The 22,785-nt window shown below is 42.9% G+C and overlaps 1 protein-coding gene across 2 annotated transcripts in view; it reads right to left on the bottom strand.

The window, feature by feature from the left end:
* LOC139804416 (receptor-type tyrosine-protein phosphatase eta-like) overlaps positions 1-22,785 on the bottom strand; it is a 61,813-nt gene that overhangs the window by 10,231 nt on the left and 28,797 nt on the right. The window contains exons 2-9 of one of the 2 annotated variants that reach the window (XM_071761655.1): positions 7,453-7,471; positions 6,278-6,427; positions 5,611-5,856; positions 4,865-5,134; positions 3,921-4,190; positions 2,478-2,747; positions 1,534-1,803; positions 35-304 (exon numbers count right to left, since the gene is read on the bottom strand). In XM_071761655.1, the coding sequence (XP_071617756.1) occupies positions 35-304; positions 1,534-1,803; positions 2,478-2,747; positions 3,921-4,190; positions 4,865-5,134; positions 5,611-5,856; positions 6,278-6,427; positions 7,453-7,471 (1,765 nt within the window). The remainder of the gene's footprint in view (positions 1-34; positions 305-1,533; positions 1,804-2,477; positions 2,748-3,920; positions 4,191-4,864; positions 5,135-5,610; positions 5,857-6,277; positions 6,428-7,452; positions 7,472-22,785) is intronic. The other variant, XM_071761656.1, reaches the window with a different exon arrangement.

Here is a 22,785-nt window from a genome sequence, read left to right as displayed (position 1 = left end):
AGCAGGAACTGGTGTGTAAGTAACTGAGACTTACTGGTATAGACATCAATGGACACTCCTTCTCCTTCTGTCTGGCTGTCATTCACTGCTGCAAATACTGTGAGCTGGTACTTCATCCCAGGGGTTAAGTCAGTAACTTCAGCTCTGGTGACATTGGAGGTCAGGTTCCAGTTACCAGAGGTACCACCTACAACCTCTATCCTGTACGTGTAGCTGTTTGAAGCAGTGTCACTCGTTGCCCACGTTAAGATGACAGAAGTCTCACCAATGTCTTGTGCCTTGAGATCCTGGACTGGGCTGGGCTCTGTCAAAGGGAAGGCAACAATCTGTCAGCCTGCAAGAACATCTGCTCACAAAGGAACACAAACAAAAGAAACACCAGCACACCACTACATTGCCCTCTTCTCTCATTTTTCAGAGACTCCTGAAGGCTTTTGCATCAACGGGCAAGTAAAAGAAAAATTAGGAAGAGGCATCACAAGTGTGAGAACAGAGTTGTTTAGCCTGGACAAAAAAGACTGAGGAGAGACCTTATTGGTCTTTACACCTTCCTGAAAGGTGGTTGTAATGAGGTGGGTGTCAGACTTTCTCCCAAGTAACAAGTGATACAACAAGAGGAAATGGCCTCAAGTTGTACCAGGAGAGGTTTAGATTGGATATTAGGGAAAAATTTTTCACCAAAAGGGTTGTCAGGCTGTGGAACATACTGCCCAGGGAAGTGGTGGAGCCACCGTCCATGGAGGTATTTAAAAGACTTGTAGATGTGGCACTTAGGGATATGGTTTGGTAGTGGACTTGGCAGTATTAGAATAACAGTTGGACTTTATGATCTTGAAGGTCCTGTCCAACCCCAAATAATTCTGTGGTTCCTTTCACAATGAAAAGAACAAGCACAGGTCACCACAGTGCCAGCACTCCCAGGATTTTGCTTGAGAATACAGAGAGGTGGACAGGAAAGACATAAGACTGCAGGGGAAGATGTGGAAAGCAAAGTGGTGTAGCTGTACACAGGAGAAGGGAAGGAACATCAAATATCACTGGAAGAACAGAGGTGATGACCCAGACACTGGGCTCTTTACCACCCTTCACCCCTCAGCACACACTGCCCAAAGCCTGTGCTTCTGCTGCAGCCCCCTGGCAACCAAGCCACCAAATCACAGAAGTTCCCTGGGCACAATGATTTCTGTGTGAGAGTCCTTTAAAACAAGGGCCTGAAGCCCTCATCCACCAGGGAGTGAGGCTTCAAATCCTAGGCCAGGGAGACAAGTTTTCAGTTAGAGCTCCTTCATTGTGTCACACGCCTTGGTGATGACCTCCAACAACTTCTGGTTTTGAGGGAATTTGTTTTACTTCGTTTTTAAAAATCAGGCTATATCTCTTCCACAAACACATTTCTGAGAGCAAGAAAGCCAAGCACAGCACCTCTGGCTCAAACAGTTTTATATTTGAGTCTTCAGGTGGGCAGGCAGAGCCCTGGGCTGAACAGCAAAGTACAGCCCAGCAGGAACTGATGTGTAAACAAGCATGACTTACTGGTATAGACATGAGTGGGCACTCCTTCTCCTTCTGTCTGGCTGTCATTCACTGCTGCAAATACTGTGAACTGGTACTTCATCCCAGGGGTTAAGCCAGTAACTTCAACTCTGGTGACACTGGAGGTCAGGTTCCTTTTATAAGAGGTACCACCTACAACCTCTATCCTGTACGTGTAGCTGTTTGAAGCAGTGTCACTCGTTGCCCACGTTAAGCTGACAGAAGTCACACCAATGTCTTGTGCCTTGAGATCATGGACTGGGCTGGGCTCTGTCAAAGGGAAGGCAACAATCTGTCAGCCTGCAAGAACATCTGCTGCCATCCATGGACAGAAGGAGCACACGCACAGTGCTGCTTCACAGCACTCACTGCTCAGAGTGCAGGAGCACCCCAACAACATCAGCAGATGCTCCTCAAGGCTTTTCCATCCAAGGGCAGCTAAGGGAAAAGATGACTCAGAGAGGAATTCATCTTCCTTTTGACACTCCCAAGCACAAGCACAGGTCACCACTGTGCCAGCATTCCCAGGCCTTCCCTTGATAATCTGGAGAGGTGTGCAGGCAAGTGATGAGTGTGGTGGGGAAAAACAGGGGGGTTTTCATTGTTTGACTGTTTTTTGTCTTGTCATTTAGGGGGCATTTTTTGTTTTGAGGTGGGATGGAACCAATTTGAAGTTAAAAAAAAACAAACAAAAGACCAAACAGAAAAACAAAAGAAAACAATCAGGGAAAAAAACCCCAGACCACCACATAAGAAAACCAAACACAACAACAAGAGCAACAAAAATCAGAGCTTTGCTGCTTCTCTTCATCAAGACACCATTCTTAGTAGACAGCCCAGTTAAGGCCTGTGTTTCAGTTCAACCTTCAGGCAGGGAGGCAGAGCCATGAGCTACAGAGCAATGTAATCCACTAGAAATAGAGCTGCAACCACCTGTGACTTACTGGTATAGACATCAATGGGCACTCCTTCTCCTTCTGTCTGGCTGTCATTCACTGCTGCAAATACTGTGAGCTGGTACTTCATCCCAGGGGTTAAGCCAGTAACTTCAACTCTGGTGACACTGGAGGTCAGGTTCCTTTTATAAGAGGTACCACCTACAACCTCTATCCTGTACGTGTAGCTGTTTGAAGCAGTGTCACTCGTTGCCCACGTTAAGCTGACAGAAGTCTCACCAATGTCTTGTGCCTTGAGATCATGGACTGGGCTGGGCTCTGTCAAAGGGAAGGCAACAATCTGTCAGCCTGCAAGAACATCTGCTGCCATCCATGGCCAGAAGGAACACAGGCACAGTGCTGCTTCACTCTCTGCACATCACTCATTGCTCAGAGTGCAGGAGAACAGCAACATCATCATCAGATACTCCTGAAGGCTTTTGCATCCATGGCTGGGTAACAGAAAGAGGCATCTCAAGTGTGATTCATCTTCCTTTCACATTCTAAGGAAGAACATATGTTTACCCTGGGAATCCAGAGAGCTGGGCAGGAAGGAGAAATGAGGGGAAAGATGGTGGTGCATCTTTGGACAGCAAAAGGTAAGGAACATCAAACATCACTAGAAGAGGAACAGAGGCGATGATCTGCACCCTGTTCCTTCTCCAGCCCTCATGCCTTGTCCTCACTTCCATGGCAGAGACACCAGCTCCAAAACTCTCCCTCCATCTCCCTATTCTCTGTGCATCTTCAGAACAGGGTAAATAACCATCACAGCCAGACAGGACAGGAAAAACTTGCGGAAATCAACTTGAAAGCTAGGACCACCCATGCAGAAATGTTTCAGGAAAACACAAGTGATGATGAGAACAGGTACATTTCCTTTCAAATACACCCTCTGGCATGACAAGGCTGAGCTACAGCCTTGCAGGTCAGCTCTAAAATGGTCCCTCCAACACCATATGTCAAGACTTTTGATACCCAACACAGCAAGCTGTGCAGGATGGCCAGAGCAGTTCTCCTGAACTAACATTGCCCAAAACTAACCCTCCAGTTGCAGCCCAATGGCACTTGTGGGCACCTAAATCACAAGTTCCTCTGGTGCAATATGCTCTGTGTGAGAGCCCCTTAAAATAAGGGCCTAAGGCCCCACACTGTAAGAAAGAAAACCAATTCCCTTTCCCAAATTTAGAACATAGATATTTTCAGGGAAAAATCTCTTGGCTGCATTGGCAGTTTTGGGGACAAAATTTTGTGACAGCTTTCTATAAGAAATGCTGCTTCTGCACTTTAACATTCCATGTTTGCCAGACTGGCCATTCCCAGCACCAGGATATAAACATCATCTCTGCCTGCAACAGTGCTAAAGTACAACCCTCTGGCAGGTAGGGAGAATACTGAGCTGTAGCAAAGTACAGGCCAGCAGGAACTGATGTGTAAACAATCATGACTTACTGGTATAGACATGAGTGGGCACTCCTTCTCCTTCTGTCTGGCTGTCATTCACTGCTGCAAATACTGTGAGCTGGTACTCCATCCCAGGGGTTAAGCCAGTAACTTCAGCTCTGGTGACATTGGAGGTCAGGTTCCTTTTATAAGAGGTACCACCTACAACCTCTATCCTGTACGTGTAGCTGTTTGAAGCAGTGTCACTCGTTGCCCACGTTAAGATGACAGAAGTCACACCAATGTCTTGTGCCTTGAGATCCTGGACTGGGCTGGGCTCTGTCAAAGGGAAGGCAACAATCTGTCAGCCTGCAAGAACATCTGCTGCCATCCATGGACAGAAGGAACACAGGCACAGTGCTGCTTCACAGCACTCACTGCTCAGAGTGCAGGAGCACCCCAACAACATCAGCAGATGCTCCTCAAGGCTTTTCCATCCAAGGGCAGCTAAGGGAAAAGATGACTCAGAGAGGAATTCATCTTCCTTTTGACACTCCCAAGCACAACCACAGGTCACCACTGTGCCAGCATTCCCAGGCCTTCCCTTGATAATCTGGAGAGGTGTTCAGGCAAGTGATGAGTGTGGTGGGGAAAAACAGGGGGGTTTTCATTGTTTGACTGTTTTTTGTCTTGTCATTTAAGGGGCATTTTTTGTTTTGAGGTGGGATGGAACCAATTTGAAGTTAAAAAAAAAAAAAAAAAAAGACCAAACAGAAAAACAAAAGAAAACAATCAGGGAAAAAACCCCAAACCACCACATAAGAAAACCAAACACAACAACAAGAGCAACAAAAATCAGAGCTTTGCTGCTTCTCTTCATCAAGACACCATTCTTAGTAGACAGCCCAGTTAAGGCCTGTGTTTCAGTTCAACCCTCTGGCAGGGAGGCAGAGCCATGAGCTACAGAGCAATGCAATCCACTAGAAATAGAGCTGCAACCACCTGTGACTTACTGGTATAGACATCAATGGACACTCCTTCTCCTTCTGTCTGGCTGTCATTCACTGCTGCAAATACTGTGAACTGGTACTTCATCCCAGGGGTTAAGCCAGTAACTTCAGCTCTGGTGACATTGGAGGTCAGGTTCCAGTTACCAGAGGTACCACCTACAACCTCTATCCTGTACGTGTAGCTGTTTGAAGCAGTGTCACTCGTTGCCCACGTTAAGCTGACAGAAGTCACACCAATGTCTTGTGCCTTGAGATCATGGACTGGGCTGGGCTCTGTCAAAGGGAAGGCAACAATCTGTCAGCCTGCAAGAACATCTGCTCACACTGTGTGCCTGTGTTCTGCACCCTAACACCACCACCAGCTACTCCTGGAATTTTTTGTATGAACAGGCAGCTGAAGGAGAGCTGAAGATGAGTCATTCTGAGTGGGATTTATCTGGTTTTGACCCTCCAAAGCAGAAGCACAGGTCAGCACTGTGCCAGCATTCCCAAGCCTTCCCTTTATAATCTAGAGAGGTGAGCAGAAAAGAGACAAGAAGGTAAGGTAGGGAAGGAAGATAATGAAAAATAAAACAAGCATCACAGTATGTTTCTGCTTATACCCTTTGCCTATAGCACAGATCAGGCTAAAATATAATGTGTCTACACAATAGGATTGAATTGCAGTCCTCACATACAGAGGGAGAGCTCTGAGCTGCACAGCAAAAAGCAATCTACCAGAGACAGGGTTGCAAGTAACTGTAACTTACTTGTGAACAATGTTATGAAAAATCTTCCTCCTTCTGTTTCTGTATTATTCACTTCCACGATTACCGTGAAGTTGTACAGTGTCCCAGGGATTAAGTCAGGAATTTCCACTGCTTTGGATGTCACGTTTCTCACAAAGGTACCGTTTGCAACCTCTATACTGTAGGTGTAGCTGGAAGCAGTGTCGCTCACTTCCCAAGTTAAGTTGACAGAATTCACACCAATGTTTTCTGCCTTGAGATCATGCACTGTAAAAGGGAAGAGGGGAAAAAAAAAAAATCTTTTAACCTGCAAGAATATTTCTTGATAAACACATAAAGCACTCTTCTTCCCACCCTAACCAAGCAACAGGTCTCTGTAAAACCATCAAGCCATCATTATATGGTGCAAGACACAGTTGCTAGCTCTGCAATCTACTTTTTCACTAACTTCTCCAATTTCATTCACTGATAAAAAGTTATTTCAAGCCAATGCAACAGTCACAGTATTAAACTGTATTCCCAGTGAGCAGTGCACCTTTGGCCCATTCTCTGCTCCAGTAGAGCAGCTGGATCCACACCTCTTTATGCTCTGGGGATTTTGGATTAGAGTCCAGGTTTTAATGCTAACAGTATAAAAGCACAAAACACCCTGAAGATTCACATCCCAGTCACATTCCAAACTACTTACATATTCCATTGTTCTGGTCACTGTCAGGTGACACATTTCTGGATGATCTTCCACCTTCACTGGCTTTGTTCTCACTTGTAGAGTTTCCTGATAAATCATTATTACTACTGTTTCCTGCAGTTAAATTTGTTGAATTGCAACCCTCAGGGCCTGAAAGAATACAAATAAATATCTTTACATAACTTCTGGATATTTCATTTTCAAATAGTTACTTACAGATCCAGGCACGGATGTGCAGTCCCCTCTGCTTTCCCAGGTTGCTCTCCTACAGAAATTTCACTGCATGCTTCCTGGTTTTACACCTTTTAACTTCTGTCAGATGAGCTGAACTAGACTGAGATTGCCACATTATTTTTGTCATTCACTGACTCGTGCTTTGGATGAAAGCTACCATGATCTGCTCTTTTTTTTTCAGTGCAGTTTTGTTTGAAAAGAATTGAACAAACTTGCAGCCCCATCCTGTGTGTTTCTTCTTCTGTGCTTTACATAACCTGACACAGCAAGTTTCTCCCTTCCCATCAGTATATGAGAAAAAAACTCCTCAAAGCCACACAGTGTGTTCCCACAAGGAAGAGACATGGCACACCCAGAGGAAACAACTTTAGGCTTTGAGCACAGCTCAAAGTGGGGAGCTGACTTGGGCTTTTTAACTTTTCATATTTTTTCTAAATTTAAAAATCTAAATACTCGTGTAAGGCTGATACTCAATGTTAAGGTAGAACTCATTCACAGGTACTTTTGCCACACTATTTCTGCCACATGAAAACTTCACATGAAAACTTGGCATCTTGGCAAGTACAGCAACTGCTATATTCACTTCAAAAAATGTTTAAAGTATCACTTGAGGTGTCTTCTTTTGCTTTGGGGTTTGTATGGCCTTTACATATATATTCCAGTATTGCTAAACTCGTATCTGTACTTCATTTTAGCAAAACTCTTTACAAACTGAAAAGCAGAAAGATTTAAGTACATATTTGTATCTTTGAACATCCTTAAATGCATTGCAGAAATTATAGTCCCTAAAATAAGTGAGTTTACATTTTTTTAATGCTATTTCAATTTTTTTTCAGGAACTTTTCCTAAATATTTACCTGACACTAACTGATCTTTCTAAAATAAATTAAGGTGAGTGTTATATATATTAAAAAAGAGTTGTGTAACAGAATAATACTTACAGGCAACTGTGTATCTGACCTGGAAAACAAAAATAAGTAATAGAAATTAAAACTTTAAAATTACTGGAAGCTCAGGGGATGGTTTCATTAAGAAATGGGGGGAGGAGAGAATCACTGAAAAAAAAATTAAATTAAATAGCAAACTTTTCAACCTGCAAAACAGATGCAGGTTGAATCTACTAAATTTGCTGACAAAATTAACACCAAAAGTACACCAAACTATCAGAGAAAAAACCCAAACATGTCAATAAAATGCTAGCTTCCACTTTTTCTTTTTTCTTCTTTTTTTTAAAAAAAAAGTTTATTTTGTCACAAAACCAGCTTGCATAACATATGCTGATTATTTTGCTCATATAAATTTAAAATCAAAACCTACAAGGTCTGAGGGAAAACACACTTAATTGTAGCTTTGACACCATCCCACAGAAAGCAGCAGATACCATTAGGTCTTTTTTCTTTGTAAGATTTTTCCTTTCATCCCATTGCTGCAGGAACTTTATTTGTTACGTGTCACAAACGATTATTTTGCACTTTCTGAAATAAACTCAGCGTAGTCAAAGCTCAAAATACTTAGTATATACTCTGAAATCTCATGTATGTGTGTGTACATGTCCAAAAATTATCAGCAGGTACCATTCAACTGCAGCCTGACACAACTCTGCAAGGAATTTTGCTTTCAACTTCTTTTTTAGTCTTTCAACTCCATGCTTCCTAATAAGCGATTTCCCTTCTTGCCAGCGTACAAGCTGGCCTGTGGACTGGTTTTTTTATTTCATCTCCCTCCAGGTGGCAGCACAAACCGGTCCTAAAGGAGCGGGATAAAACCCCGAGGCGCGGGAGAGGAAAGCCGAGGCTGCCACCAGCTGCCACCATCCGCCAGCAGCCGCTTTTGTTCCGTGACAAACAGATTATTTCAGCGCTTGTGGCACAACAAATCCCCCAGATCACCTTGCAAAGGTGCGCATGACAAGGTAAAAAGCAGCACGCAGGGATGCGCGTCCCAAGGACAGGCAGGTCCCAGGGGCCGGGGTTAGGGAGGCTCGCAGACACCGGAGGTTTCAGTCCCTGCAGCTCTGGGTTGGTTTTTGGCATCTCGGTGAGTGGAGGAAGAGGCAGCCTCCGGCTCTGGTGGCTCTCAGGCCACCAGCGGAAGGGCTGGGACTTATGCTGCTCCTAGAAAATCCATCTTAGCTTTATCCCGGTGCTTTTCCCTCACAAAGCATCAATGATCAAAGCATCAGATGCCTCTGATGGCAGAGGCTGACACATTCACCTAAAGCACTTGAAATTGTCTCGTTTTCCCTTTCCCACCTGTTTTTTTAGCCATTTTCTTAGCTGTTTATGCAATTCCAAGACCTAACTCAAAATAAGCAGCTGCATGACCACAAGCCACTGCAAAGCTTGAATCCCAAATGACTCCCCCCAGCTCTCATGTTGCTGGTGCCACACGCAACTCCACGCAGCTCTCTGCATCACAGGCACAGGACCAAACAGACACATCCTCAAAAAGTAGTCAAAGATACCATTAAATCTTGTTCTCCAGAGTGACTACAAAAAGCATTCTCCACAAAGATGAGGCAGGCCAGCTGGCTAGAAGCAACACCTCCAGCTTTACAGTGAAGAGAAATGCAGCAGAAGCAAACTTCAGGTGCTTCCAGCCTGTGATGGTCTCAGTGCCTCAGGAAGAAGGGTTGATGCACACACCCTGGGCAAAGGGCCACTTGTGACCAAAGAACTAACTCCTGCTCCTCTGCAGTGTGAGCTCTACTGACAGCTCAGGACACAAAGGACATTACTTGGGACTCGGATGTCCTGCATAGAAGTGTGAGGCTCCTCCTCAGCCTTCCTGAATATTTGAGAGCCTGGACAAACTGCAAGGCTATTAGGAAATGTTTGTCTGCTCTCAGGTCAAGAGCCCTTCTGTATTCATACACAAAGAAGTGGCCAAGGAAGAAGAGACTACAAGGGAAAAAGCCACTTTTAATTCAGGAAAACACTACTGTGCAGCATTCAGAGTAGAGGTGTTAAACTATGGGGAATCAGCTGCTGAGTGATGAGCAAGAAATGAGATTCCCTGAAAAGCAGGGCAAGCTGAAAGCAAAACAAAAAAAAAGGCTATGTTTAATAAGAAAGGGAAATTGGAAAAAAATGAAAAAGTAACAACCAAGAAATGCCACAGGACTGAGTAAGTCACAGTGGTTCTGCAGTTCTACAGACTGAACAGCAAAAGCCTGACATAATTCAGTCTGTCCTTCAGTTACTTTCTGTCCTGTAAAATTGCTTGAAGATGAGGAAGTTTCTCATCTCCTTCTCCTCACACTTTAAGTTCAGGAGCACAGCATCCTTTCTGAGGAACAGGAACAGCAGACATCAGATGACTGAGCAACACTTGTGCCACTGGACCCCTGCTTCTCACCTCCCCATTTCTTCCCTGCCAGCTCAAACAAGTAGCATGCTGACTCCTGCTTGACCCCCAGCTACAGGTGTCTGATCTAAGGGTAAGTTACTACCAGGCTCCTAGAAATTTGGTTGTACTGTCATCTGTGGGGTTTGTTAGTGACACACTAAAAAAAGGGAAGTTGTGCTGAAACTCCTGTTGCATGGTGAATTAACAGCTTCCCATCATTTCACTCACTTCTGTTTACCACACACTTCAACACTCTCTCACAAAACCCCTCTGACTTTCCAGAACCCCATGTGCATAACAAATTAAAAAGCACATCCCCTGGGCAGCAGGCAGACCTCCTGAGTGCAAACCTGCACAAAATCCCATTCCCAAGTGCCAGCCTGCCTGCCTCACTCATTCCATGCTGTATTTTTCAACACAAGCCATGAACCAAACTGTTCCCTGGCCTTATGTTACTCCTTAATGAGATGCTATTTATACAAAACATTATTTCAGAAGGTGCTTGTGTTGACCACCTGATCCTGCTTGTGTTTGCATGCAATATATCAGGAGCCCTGCCACCTCCACTTTTCAATGACACAAATCCATACTATTCAGGTACAGAGTTGGGTACTTTTTAAAGCAAATTATTGGGACTTGGGGTTTAGGTGGAACATCCCTCCCCAAGAAAATAAAAGACAGCAAAATGCCAAACACTGAATATTTCAACTCAACTACAGGAGAGGTGTGTATACACCAACTCATCACTGTCATCAGCTATGGCAAATTCATCTTTTCATGTATCACACAGCCATGAAGAGTCTGATGAAAGGCTGTGTGCTCCAGAGGAGTTGAATAATTCATCTGCACTCACACAAGGTCTGTTCTGTGCTCCTCATGTGTGCAGTTTATTACTGACCAGGAGCTGGTGGTGTGTAAGATGTGCAGGATTCAGCTCTGTTCTCCTCAAATGTACAGTGGGCCACCTGATGGGGGAATTATTATGACTTGTCTCACAGGTGCTCTTATTGAGGAAGAAATAAAAATGTGCTGCAGGAAGACATCTTCAAAAATACTTAGTGACTGAGAAGCCCAAGTTTCACTGATACTTGATAAGATTTAGTCTAAGGTATTTTCAGAAGCAGGATTTAAAATATGGTTGGGGTACACATGCACCAGGGGGGCCATGGGAGCTGGTCAGCAGCAGGGAAGACAGCAGTGCCTCCCCTTCTGCTGCCAACCTGTACCCTCTAATGAAGTTCAGGTTCCTGCACCAGAGGGGAAACCCTTGTCCACCTGTCTGGGGTGCTTCAGTTTCCAAAACAAAAAACATGGTTTGGTTTATGTAAATACAGGGTTAAGAAGCTGGCTCAGCAGTCAGTGAGTAAACCAAAAGATCCTAACCAAGAAAACCCCCTGTAGCCACAGGTCCTCTTTGAGAACACTGCTTGAGGCCACTGCTTACCATTACTTGTGTTTTCCCTGGTGTGTGCCTTGTGACTCAGATGCAAATAGTCTGGAAATTAATCTCACTCCTCTCAAAACCAACTATTTTTCACGTGTGTACCTTCAGAACTTTTCTCCTCCCACCACCCATCCTCTCAGGTTTGGAGGAGCTTGACAAAAATACCTCAGTGGTCTCCATATTCTTTCTCAACACCCTTTCACAAAAGCAACAGCATAATTAAGATCACTACCCCAGTATCCCTGGTCTAATCTCTCTCTTTTTTTTTTTTTTTTTTGCTGCTATGCACACCTACCATTAGCTGTCCCACCCCCAGAGCTATGGGCTTTGAGGCAAGCAACCACACTGCAACCATCACAATGGTTTTAAGACTCCAGGCTTTGCTTTGCTGATGTTATCAGGCATCACCAGCCAGCCAACAAACACCACCCAGCAAAGATCTCTCTGTCACCTCTGTTACTTCATACTCGGCACAGTTTTTTTCAGGAATCCCACAGAAAGGTTTTGTTGAAGGTCACACAAAGTGAAGATTAAACCACTGGGAAACTCCACAATAATGGGAGTGCAGGCACTGCATCAACAGCCTGAGAGAGCTTTCCAATACTTGCTTTATTTTCTGGTACTGTAAGGCACTGACTGCTATTCCAGCTGGGGACACCTTCCCACTTCACTGGGAGTGCAAAGTCTGAGTCAGCAGGCAGTGACACTTCCCTGTGGGAGACAACAATCTCAGTGCCAGGATGGGGTTAGCAAAGATGTGATATTTCTGTCTCTTGCAACCCATGTCAGGGTCGTTTCACCTCATTCGTTTCTACATTTTGTATGCCCTTTGTAGGCTTGCAGCACCGAGCAAGAAAAAGAAGATCAGCAGAACCAGGGCATAAAACTATGTGCCTAAACCTGTATGAACTTAGTTCAAGTAACAATGCTGCCTTTGGCAACTTCTGGGTTATGGGCTGAAAAATAGCATACTGGAAAATGAGCTAAAATATCCTTGTGTAATGTTTGCCTTATTTTCTAATTTGCAAGTGAGAAATTTGCAATTGCAAAGCATTTCTCTGCATTTAAATCATTATACTGTTGTACTATTATACAATGCATAGAAATTCCTTAAAAGACATGCCAAGCCAAGACATGCAAATGGTTTTCCCCATGCATATTGTATGAAAAGAAAAAAAAATAATGTAGATTAAGCCTGGGATTTGCTCCAAGCTGTGCTAAAAGTTCAGTTAGCAAGTTCAGTTGCATTTGACCCTCCTGTATCAGGTCCTTATTACTTGAAGGTGATGGAGGTTAAGTCAGAAGCTCACTTATAACTATGCTACACTGTTTCATTTAAGATTGATTATTTTCAGGATTTGGGCTTTGGTTGCATTTTTTTCCCTTTTACAGTGCATATTTACTCAGATTACTCTAATTTTTACTGTAACAACCAACCGTTTTTTTTTAATTCAAATTAACTCTATAGGAGCTCAGGAATGACACACTGACTCCCAATGCAAAACTGAGTATTTGCTGCAGCAAGTGTCAGCTCCATAAGTTTTCCCTCCTGCAAATCAGGCAGGCATGCACGGCCCATCCACAAAACATTTCACAGAACACTTGGTTTATGTGGGTTTATCCTGGCCAAAAAAACACCCCTCTAATTTTAGCAGCAGTTTTTGCAAGATCTTTGGAGTCTTCTCTTCTTTTAACCCAGAATGAGAAGCTCTGCTAATGGGACTGCATGGGGCCAAATGGAAACCCCAGGCCCAACTGAGAGAAAAATAAGCTGATGTTTGTTATCAGCTGGGCAGGGCTGGATGCTCTTTGGGACACCCCATTGTATTCTAGAGCCATGCAAGACTCTGAAGCAGTTGACATCCACAGACAGCTGTGCACAGGCTATTTTGAACTATTATGCAGCTGTGTGAAAGAGGAAAGACTATTTCCATTTTGCATGTATTTATAATTTACCCCTGACATTTCTGTCTTCCCCAAAGCAAGCTTTTCTCCAAAGGGGGACCAAATATAATTTTTTTCCACTGGTTTTTATGAAAGCAGATGAGGAGATTCTGGTTTGTGCAGCACCTCCAGCGAGCTAAAAATGTTGAAGACAAAGCCTTGCAGAAAAGCCAGGATGAAACACCAAATGAAAATTTGTAGTGAAACATACTGGACAAAATTCTTTCTTCCTCTCCTGGTTTTTCTCCAAATTGTACCTGTATCTGTTTCTCAGATGGCCAGCCTGGGAGCAAGGAGTTTTCTGGGCAACACACCCATACTAAAGATTAAATTTACCTGTTAGATCTGTTTCCCCTTACTTGGTCCTACCTACAAGAAAAGATCTTGGCTAAGTTTTGCTGTGGTTTGGTACAAGAAGTGATTCACCCAGCTGTGCACACACAAAACAAACATGAACAAGAAAGCACAGATTTTGTGCTTTGGCAACACAGAAGATGAAGCAGCACAGATTTTGGTAGGAAATGAGCTGATATAGGCCCAGACACAAACACAACTGCATCAAAATTGGTAACTTTCTCATCACTGACCCCAGACAGTATCATTGAACTTCTTTCCAATGGCTTCCAGATCCAACAGTTTAAAAGTTTTCCATGAAACCCAGTAGTTCTTCTCTGTTCCCTCAAACCTGCAGATCCTGATGAAATCCAGCCAGTAGAACTGCAAACAACCTCACAGTTCAGCACCATCCCTCCAAACATGCTGCAATCTTCCCACAGGGAAAATAGCAGCAGAACTTCATCCTGGAGAAAGGCTGAGAAGTTTCACTGAGTTTAATGTATTTGCATAGCCCAGGAAGTCCTGCACCTCATGTCCCTTCAGAGACCATCCTGCTGAAGGTGTTTACAAAGAGAACAGTGAGTAATATTTCAAACTACTTACTAAAACCTAAGTTGTTATCCTGCTATTTGAGCTGCACATCATCCCCACACCAGTGCAACTACAGCTGTGTATAGAATGAGCAATGCCTGAATTGAAAATCCTTCTCTCTTAGTAAAAAACTTCACTTTACACTGTCAGACATTTTCTTTCAAAACTAAGGAAGCTTGAACCTTTATTTTATGTGAACAAGGCACATTCCTGCCTTTAGCCTAAATAGCACTATTTTTTCACTCTGAGTCATTACTCAGGCACACCCTGGAAGGAAGATGCAATGAAAAAAGAAGGGGGAAAAAGAAGGGAAAAAAAAAAAAGACTCCAGTGGCAATGACACAATGCTAACTGTCCCCATATCAGCAGGGCTGACCACCCAGCAACATGGAAAACAGACACCAGAGCCAGCAGCCACCCATAGCAGCACAGCTATGAAATGCTGGGCACTTCCTGACAGCATCCTGCTCCAGAGCTGCTCAGCTGAGAGCAACACAAACTCTCAAGTTTCACTCTCATAATGAGCAGATTTCACTTTTCTGAGCCAGACACTTGAGACTCCACACAGTCCTTACTGGGGAAAGTGTTAAAAGGTAGTTAAAAAGAACAACACGGAGCTGGATTTGGTTTGAGAGCTTTCCAAGTCAATCTAGTTGTAAAGGGATTTTAAAACTTATACAAAAGCACAATTACAACATCAGGAAAGAAAATTTATATTCTAAAGAAAGACCAGATTATTGATCTATGACGTCCTGTCTGGGGGCAGGAGAACCAGGCCTGTGAAAGCCTTCAGCTTGCTCACAAGGAGCTCAAAACCCTTGCTAGACATAAAATCCCTTTTTTTGTGGCAGTCTTGATGTTGGTACATGCAGGGCTTGTTTTTCCTGCCTTCTTTCTATAATTTTCTTAGGACAGTTTCTCTTTTTGCCCTTACCAGGATCCTGAGAGCTTTCTAATTTAAAAAGCAATGAGGTGTGCAGCTGGGAGAACCCAGTCTGTGACCACTGCCCAACATGGAGACCTCCCAGGCTAACCTTCATCTCCTCCTTCATGCTCTGTTACAGTTTATTACCATTTATTCATGCTCCTTCAGCAGTTCAGTTCCAACTCCACATAAAATTCTCTACTAAAATCCAAAGAAGTTATCTGTAAGGCTCTGCCCTTGCCTCATAGCTGGGTAAATCAACCCAAAGGGAGGGAAGAAAGGAATCCTTCCTCACCAGCCCCAAAGAGCAGCTCTGGTTTGGTAATGCTGTCTTGAGGCCACTAGAGGCCCCAATAAAACCATCAAATTCCAGCCCACCTGACTAACAGCGGTGAAATACCCTAAATTCTCATAAAAGTTGTCATATTCTGGGAAGTACAAGGCTAAGGATGTTGGAAAGTACAAGGCCAAAGATGAGTGTGAAGCATGGATGTAAAGGGCAGCTCAGATGCAGATCACAGGAGGTGGTGACACCAAACTCAGAGCATCTTAAAGCATCACAAACCTGTCACAAGAAATTCCTGGCTGGACCTTTGAATTTCTTCATTTACTGCATCTCACTTCTTCAGCTGCACTGAGTATTGAACCTACATTTTTTCATGTGCCCTAAAAGCAAAGCAACATTGGATCAACTTCAAAAAAATTATCAACTGCCCTATAAAAAAAAAAAAATAAAAAAAAGTTGTGCTAAACTTTTTGCAGCTCTAAAATAAGTCAGCAAGCTGGCTGATCTGCAAGGACCAGATTAGCACAAACACTGAATAAACAGACACTATTTTCCCATTTGCAGTTTTCCCATGCAGTGAGTAGGGTTGAGGGACACCCTTGAGGTTTGCCTGCATCTGTCAGCCCGTGCAATCCTTTAATGAATTTCAACTGTGGCAAAAGACAAATGGACTGCAAGAGTTCAAAAGATGCAGTAGTACTCCTGGGCAGGAACAAAAGACCTCATTGTACAGCTCCAGTAAGTTCATCTAGGGCTCTGCTTGAGTCTCTCTTTTCCTCTTTCTTGAACAGAAGCTGAATAGAAGCAGGGATGAGAATTGGCTCCACCACCTCCCCATCACCAGACTTGCCTCTATGAATACACTGAGGCTGCATGAGAAGTTATTCACTGACAACAACATGGGCTCTCTCTTACTGTCCCCTCAACAGTCACATCCATCAAAGGTCAACTTCATGGCCATCTGGGAGGAGCAGCTATGGTGGAAAAAGGCAGGGTCAGGACCAGAGATCAAACTGACACTGCAGCCTGACCAGCTGCAAACCTTTTGCTCTGGAAAAACAATGCACATGGCTTCTTTCTCCTTCCAAGATACAGGAAGGAGTTCCTGCTGATCTGTTTGGCTTAGGTTTGACACACCCCAAAGAGCCAGGAGCTCATTTCTAACATATGTAAGAAGATACCTTGATGTCATTATGAGTCTCAAAGCATGCTCATTGCAAATAAATTGCATGTTGTATCACTCTGCAGTCATCACTTAGCCTAGGGCATCACTTGACAAAAGAAGCTTTTAAAACTAAGGGTCTATTTTTACAAAATTTTGGTCATTGTATGGCTTCCCATAACATTCCCTACTTCCATACAATTATGAATTTTCTGTTCCCAGTAACACCAGAATACAAAAGCATGGCCTTTCCATTGCATGGTCTTGACAAATGCAAAGTTTTCATAAAAGATTCCTGAAAGCAACTTTTTTTTTTTTTAAAAATGCAATTAAATGAAAGATAAACATCCCAAAAATGTACCTAATTTCATCCAAATGGTTGTATAACCATTAGATGAATACCCACAACCAGCAAGCTTAATGATAAAGTGCAGTTATTTCAATCAGCAACTCACCTTCCACTTGATGATAGTTCTTGCAGATTTTAAAAACATAACTTTTATAGACATTTTCTTTAAAATCTGACATTTCTTAAGGCACATAAACACATATTTTATACAGGCAGCCTTCTGTTTAACAGATTGCCTTGGCAAGGTATTTTAAAAGCACTTTGAAGATTTATTAGAAATAGTGGTGCACTGTTAAGAATAATTTTGTTACACAGTAAGATCTAAAAGTGTTAACCCTAATGGAAAACCAGAGAGAGGCAGCAAAAAGTGCAATAGCATTCTCCAAGCACTTTGGCAGAATCTTCAGGAACATCTATTGGTCTCAAGTGTGGCTGAAAAAAGGAATATATTAAAAAGAAAAAACTAGTCAGGCACCAACACTGCAGAAGACACTGGGGGTAGGGGAGAGCTTCATCAGTATTTCTCTTTTTCCTATCTATGCTATTAACCCAAACAGTTTAAGAGCATATTTGGGATACCCTCAAAGTCTCTCAATACTTATATAGAAAATGGCAGGTGAAAGGAAGTTTAGTTTTTGTTGCATCTTCAACAACACTAAAAAGTTCCTTCAATTAATCTTTGACTTAACATCACAAACATATCTGATTTCATTTCTCCCAGATGAAATGTTCAATGTCTCTGAAGCATCAGCCCTATTTCTTTTTCCTGCTATGTCCTCAACAAACTACAAACATGGGAACTGAAAAGCATCACTACTTCTTCTTCTTCAGTAGCTTTCCAGCCTGGAGTTAAACTGTAGGAACAGTTCCCCTGCACAGCCACAAAAATGCCTTGGGAGCCCAGAAGAACTTCTGTAATGTCTGTGCATAGAGGTTTATATGGATTTCACATGTTAAGGTGAAAACATTGCCTACAATAAACAATAGCAAAGCATTTCCAACCAAGAAAATAACAAATGGTAGTAAAACATTTCCATATCACAGACATTTCTATTTGACCTGACATTTAGTGTTTAATTTTTTATATTTTGCAATAAAGTATAACACACCTACCATTTGCTGGGAGGAAACAAGACATACCCAAATCCAGCTAAAGAGCAATCCCTGCAGTTATTTATTTGAAGAGGGGGGAAAAAAAGAAGTAAAATACAGGTAAAGCTATGCAAAATAATGCTCAAGCATTGCATTAAAATGTACCTAGGTCACAAAGTGGATTTTGATCGATCTGATAAAAATATCCTTCTGAACTTTCTCATTTGCATGTTTAAGGCTGAGAAGTACCAGAGCTTTGAACAGAGAACCCACGTAAATGTGTCTGTACATGTGGAGCAGGAGCTGTGGAGAAAGGCAGAGGAGAAATCCTTCAGTTCCCTGTGATGCATTTCACCATGAACACACAGGGCAAAGCTTCATCTTCCCACTCAAACACTAAAGCCACCCCAGGCTAGCATGAAGACAAAGATGAAACAAAGTTCTTCATGCCTGCATAATATTTTATGTGCATGTCACAGAACACTAAATCATTTACTGTACTTGCTCCTGTAGCAGCCAAAGCTTCCCCAGATTAGGAAGGTAACATTATCTGTAACTACCTTTAGTGCTTGCCAGCAGTAAAGCTGCCATATAAAACAGGAATTATGCAAACTTCAAGCACTCTGCATCACACTGCAGAGTTTAGTACATTAAAAGAAGAAACCAAAAGGTAGGGTGTGGAGTCAGGAGCCAAGGTCTTGTATGAGATGACAGAAATAATTGACCTTTGCCACCTGTTCACCTGCATGAAAATTGCAGGTATGGGAAAGAGATGAAAGTGAAGAGGAAGTTAATTGCACTCCATCTGCTAAAACCTCATTATTTTGTACCTTCTAATTGATGTGATTGTGCAGACTTTCACACCCCCTTGCCCTTAGTGGCCTTGTGCTCTTTCCCCACCTTGCAAGAAGGGTTAAACCAAGAGTGATTCACAAGTTGGATTCCACTGCACCTCTCCTGTCTCTTAGAGATTGTCAAAAAGTCTCAGTTACATAATGCTGACAGAAACATCACTACCTGAAAAATGGGTTCGAGCAAAGAATGTGAAACTTTTGCAATTATGATTACATAGCAGAACAAAATAGTGCATCCCTCCCAGGCTGGGGCAGCCTCTCCTCCTATCAGTGCTTTATCATTGCTCACAGCAACCACACTGCAGCAGTTCACCTGCAGAAAACTTAACACAAAAAGGCACTGTGCCTTCTCAGCAAGAGATGCCTGCAGGGTCTGGTCCCCACCCAAGAGGGTTTTACCCCTTGCCTGTGGCAGAACCCCAGCCCTGGGTTTCAGCATCAGTGAGGAAGTATCTGCAGACACAAACTGGGAAGAGCTGTATCAAGATGAAAGACTTTGCTAAGAAGACACACACAAAAGAGACCAAAGGCATCCAGAGCCAAGCTGAACTAAAGACCACTGTTCACTGCACTCAGACTGCTTGCTGCAAAGCAAAAAGACTTTTCAAAGAAAAGAAGAAACACATTAGCTTGAATACAGTAGTGCAGACAAGGCTCTAGTTTAGAAAGATGCCTGATCCTTCACATGAGTCAAGCTATGAAAATGGAAATGTACCCACAGACTCTTTTTTTCTGTCAAGGAAATACGATGTATTGGGCCACATGACTCCCCAGATGCCAAGAGGCAAGCAGGCAGATGTCTAGACAACCCCTAAGGGCTGAACATCTTTATAAAGATATTTTCTACTTTTCTAGCAATATATCCTGTCTGTATGACTCATAACCTTTTAAAGTCCACTGTTACAACACTTTCTCTCCTGTACCATGCAGCGGGTTTGATGTCTTTGCCTCTTGTAACAGCAAGCTGAGAAGGCTGTGCCCAGAGCACACTCCAAATCCAGACTTCAAGAATCAGGGCCCAGCCCCTGCTCTGTCTCCCAAAGACACTGACGAAAGCACATTCCTTACAAGTAAACCAAACAAACTGAAAAGTGTTTGGATAAGTAAGGAGTTCCCTTCTTGTTTAAAACAGGAGACCAGAAGTGTGTGCCCCTGCTTTGTTACCCAAGGAGTTCAGATGCAGGCTACCAAAAAGATGAGCTCTGGTGACAAAAAACAGGGATGACACAGAATCACCCAGTAAAAAAACCCCAAAACATTCAAAAAACCCAACCATTTACTAGAATGCCTTATCCTTATTAGGAGATAGCTCTAGAATAAGGGATATGTCTACACTGAATATTTCAAGATTAAAATATCCTATATGAAGCAAGAAGGTAGGATTTTGTAGGTACAAAAAAAAAAAAAAAAAAAAAAAAAAAAAGTTTTCACACTGCATGTGCTTCAAACAACAAAGTTTCATTAGGGACTGTGAGAACATGAACTTACCTACTTTTATTCAAACATTTTTACTGCTCTGGAGACAGGAATCCAACACCAGCAGAGACAATGCAAGCACAGAAGAAAACAACACAAAAGAAATTCCTTTTTCCTGAGAGATGTAGATGGCATGGTCAGTCACTAAGGCCAGGGATAATCCTGTCCTGAGAGTCCCAGGTACTACAATAAACAGCAGTGATTCCAATGGAAAATCTCTGGTAATATCTTTCATGGTTTTGATCCAACATCTACCATTGAATATTTCCAAGCCAGTTTCTCAAGAACTTTAGGCTAAATTATATGACTTATCAGAATATAACATTAATATTTAAATGAAAGAAAATTGACTGCACTTGTGGTGTTAGTAATTCTCACTCAAAGCATTTATATTGCAAATTTACCAAAACTGTCTCATCAAAATAACAATCTTTATACCCTGCATTCAGACTAAACACCCTGGAGACCATAGAGTGAAACAACTGGAAGAAGGGATAGTATTTTTTCTTTCTACTCTTTATCCTGATTTAACTGTAACTTAACCTTGAAATACTCTGCCAGTTTTCCTAATATCTCTCTTACCCCATGCCAACATAATGCTGCATGAAGATCCACCCCTTCCCAATTATTAGGACAGTAATGTTTTAAGCTTTGGTTTTTTTCACACATCTTAGCACCTAAACATGCAAACTGTGAGGTTTCCTTCATTAGTTTCTTCAGCATAAGTTTTATTGTAATTCCATCAGCAGAAGACAGTGTATTTACAGCAACTATCAAAAAAGCTGGGTGTAAATGGTGGCTCAGCCACCCCAGAAGCAGGGTGCCTGCAGAGCTACACAACCCAAAATAGACCAAAACATCTTCCAACTGAGATGATCTTCTGCAGAAACCTTTCCAATAAAGCACCAGAGCTTCCTCCTTTATTTCCAACACTAAACAGATGCCCAAGAGCCAGAACAGCTTTGAATAAGGATGAGTTTAAAATGACTAATCATTTCCTCTATTATTATAGCAAGTTTATGTTGCCTCTTAGATATCTTGTTTTTGTTACTATGTGAGCCAGTTCCTTCTACTGCAGTACCACAGCTTTTGGTGCAAAGCTCTTTTTTTTTTTTTAAAGCCATAGGCTTCAAAAGCAAAACAAAAGCCCTCACTTTGCAGGACTCAAGTTTGCTTATTGGCTGAACTGGATCCACAGCACTCACAAATTTGAAGACTCCATAACAATAAGGAAAGGGGCCCAGCAGATGGTAATATTGCTGTTTCTGCACAGCACTTTCATCTTTCCCTTGCTGAATCATTTATTCATCAAAAACCACGGTTTTCAGGGAAGACTATTAACGAATTCGGGCTGAATTTACAGAAGGGTTCACCCGAGGACAGCCCCCTCCAACTTGCATTGAAACCAAGGCAGGAGATCAAAATTAACTCTTTCCTTCACCACCAGAACCTTCAGCCGCTGGTGGCAGGGAACAAAAGCCAAGGCAACAAAAGGCCACATTCAGCCATAACAGGGAGAAAACAGCTCCCAACAGCCAAAGGGTTACAGCACTCAGTGGTACACAGGAGGTTCAGATTGAAATCTCCCCGCTGCCGGGCCAACAGCCCAATTAATCCTTTTTGTCCTGAGGTTTTGGATGGGAGCACTGAGCTGGCTGCAGGACCACCCGCTCGCTGCCCCCCCTCAAGCTCGCGGTTCCCCCCATCCAAGAGCCAGCAGAGTGGCTTAGCCCTGTCCCCCAGCCCCTCTGCCCTCACCCGGGATTACTGCCGAGCAATAAACTCATTCCTGCTGCGAGGGAGAGCTGAGGTCAAGCCCAAAAGCAGCAGCAAAAGGGCTCCAACAAAAGAGCGGCAGGGATGCACCGCTGAGGAAAACCACTGCTGCCCACTGCCTTCCCCCAGCTCCTTCCCTTCTGGCTCTTGGGCTGAAAAAACACAAACCACACAGGCAAAAAGCCCAAGCTAAACCACTCAAACATGAGGTCACACCAAACAGTCAAATTAACTTGAAACTCGCTAAAGTGAGGTTTTCTCTGTTCCTGTAAGGCTTCCTCTTGCCCCTCAACTCTCCTCTCCCCACCCTTTCCAGCCAATACTTTGTTGGTTTGGTTTTTTTTTTTTCTCTCTGAGGAAAACAGTTGTTTTCCCATATCTATGTCACCAAATGCAAAAATAAAGACAGAGATTTTCGGTTTTATGTCATATCAAAAAAGAAAAAAACCAAAACCCAAACCTAAACAACCCAAAACCATAAAAACCCAAAAGCAAACCCAAAGCCAAACAAAAACCACAAAACAAAAATCTGGCCACTGCAGATCTGCTTACACTTAGGAGAGGGAGAGTCTGGGACACATTCACATTTTATTAGCACCTAGAGGCCAACATCCCTGGGAGCGAAAAACCACCATAAAACCAATAAATGTTAAGAAGAAGCGCTGGGGAAAGGCATCTGCTTGCATGCCGG

The sequence above is a fragment of the Heliangelus exortis genome, chromosome 18, assembly GCF_036169615.1.
Source record: "Heliangelus exortis chromosome 18, bHelExo1.hap1, whole genome shotgun sequence".
NCBI lineage: Eukaryota > Metazoa > Chordata > Aves > Apodiformes > Trochilidae > Heliangelus > Heliangelus exortis.
The sequence above is the reverse complement of the archived record's forward strand: the minus strand, read 5'-3'. Positions and strand labels throughout refer to the sequence as shown.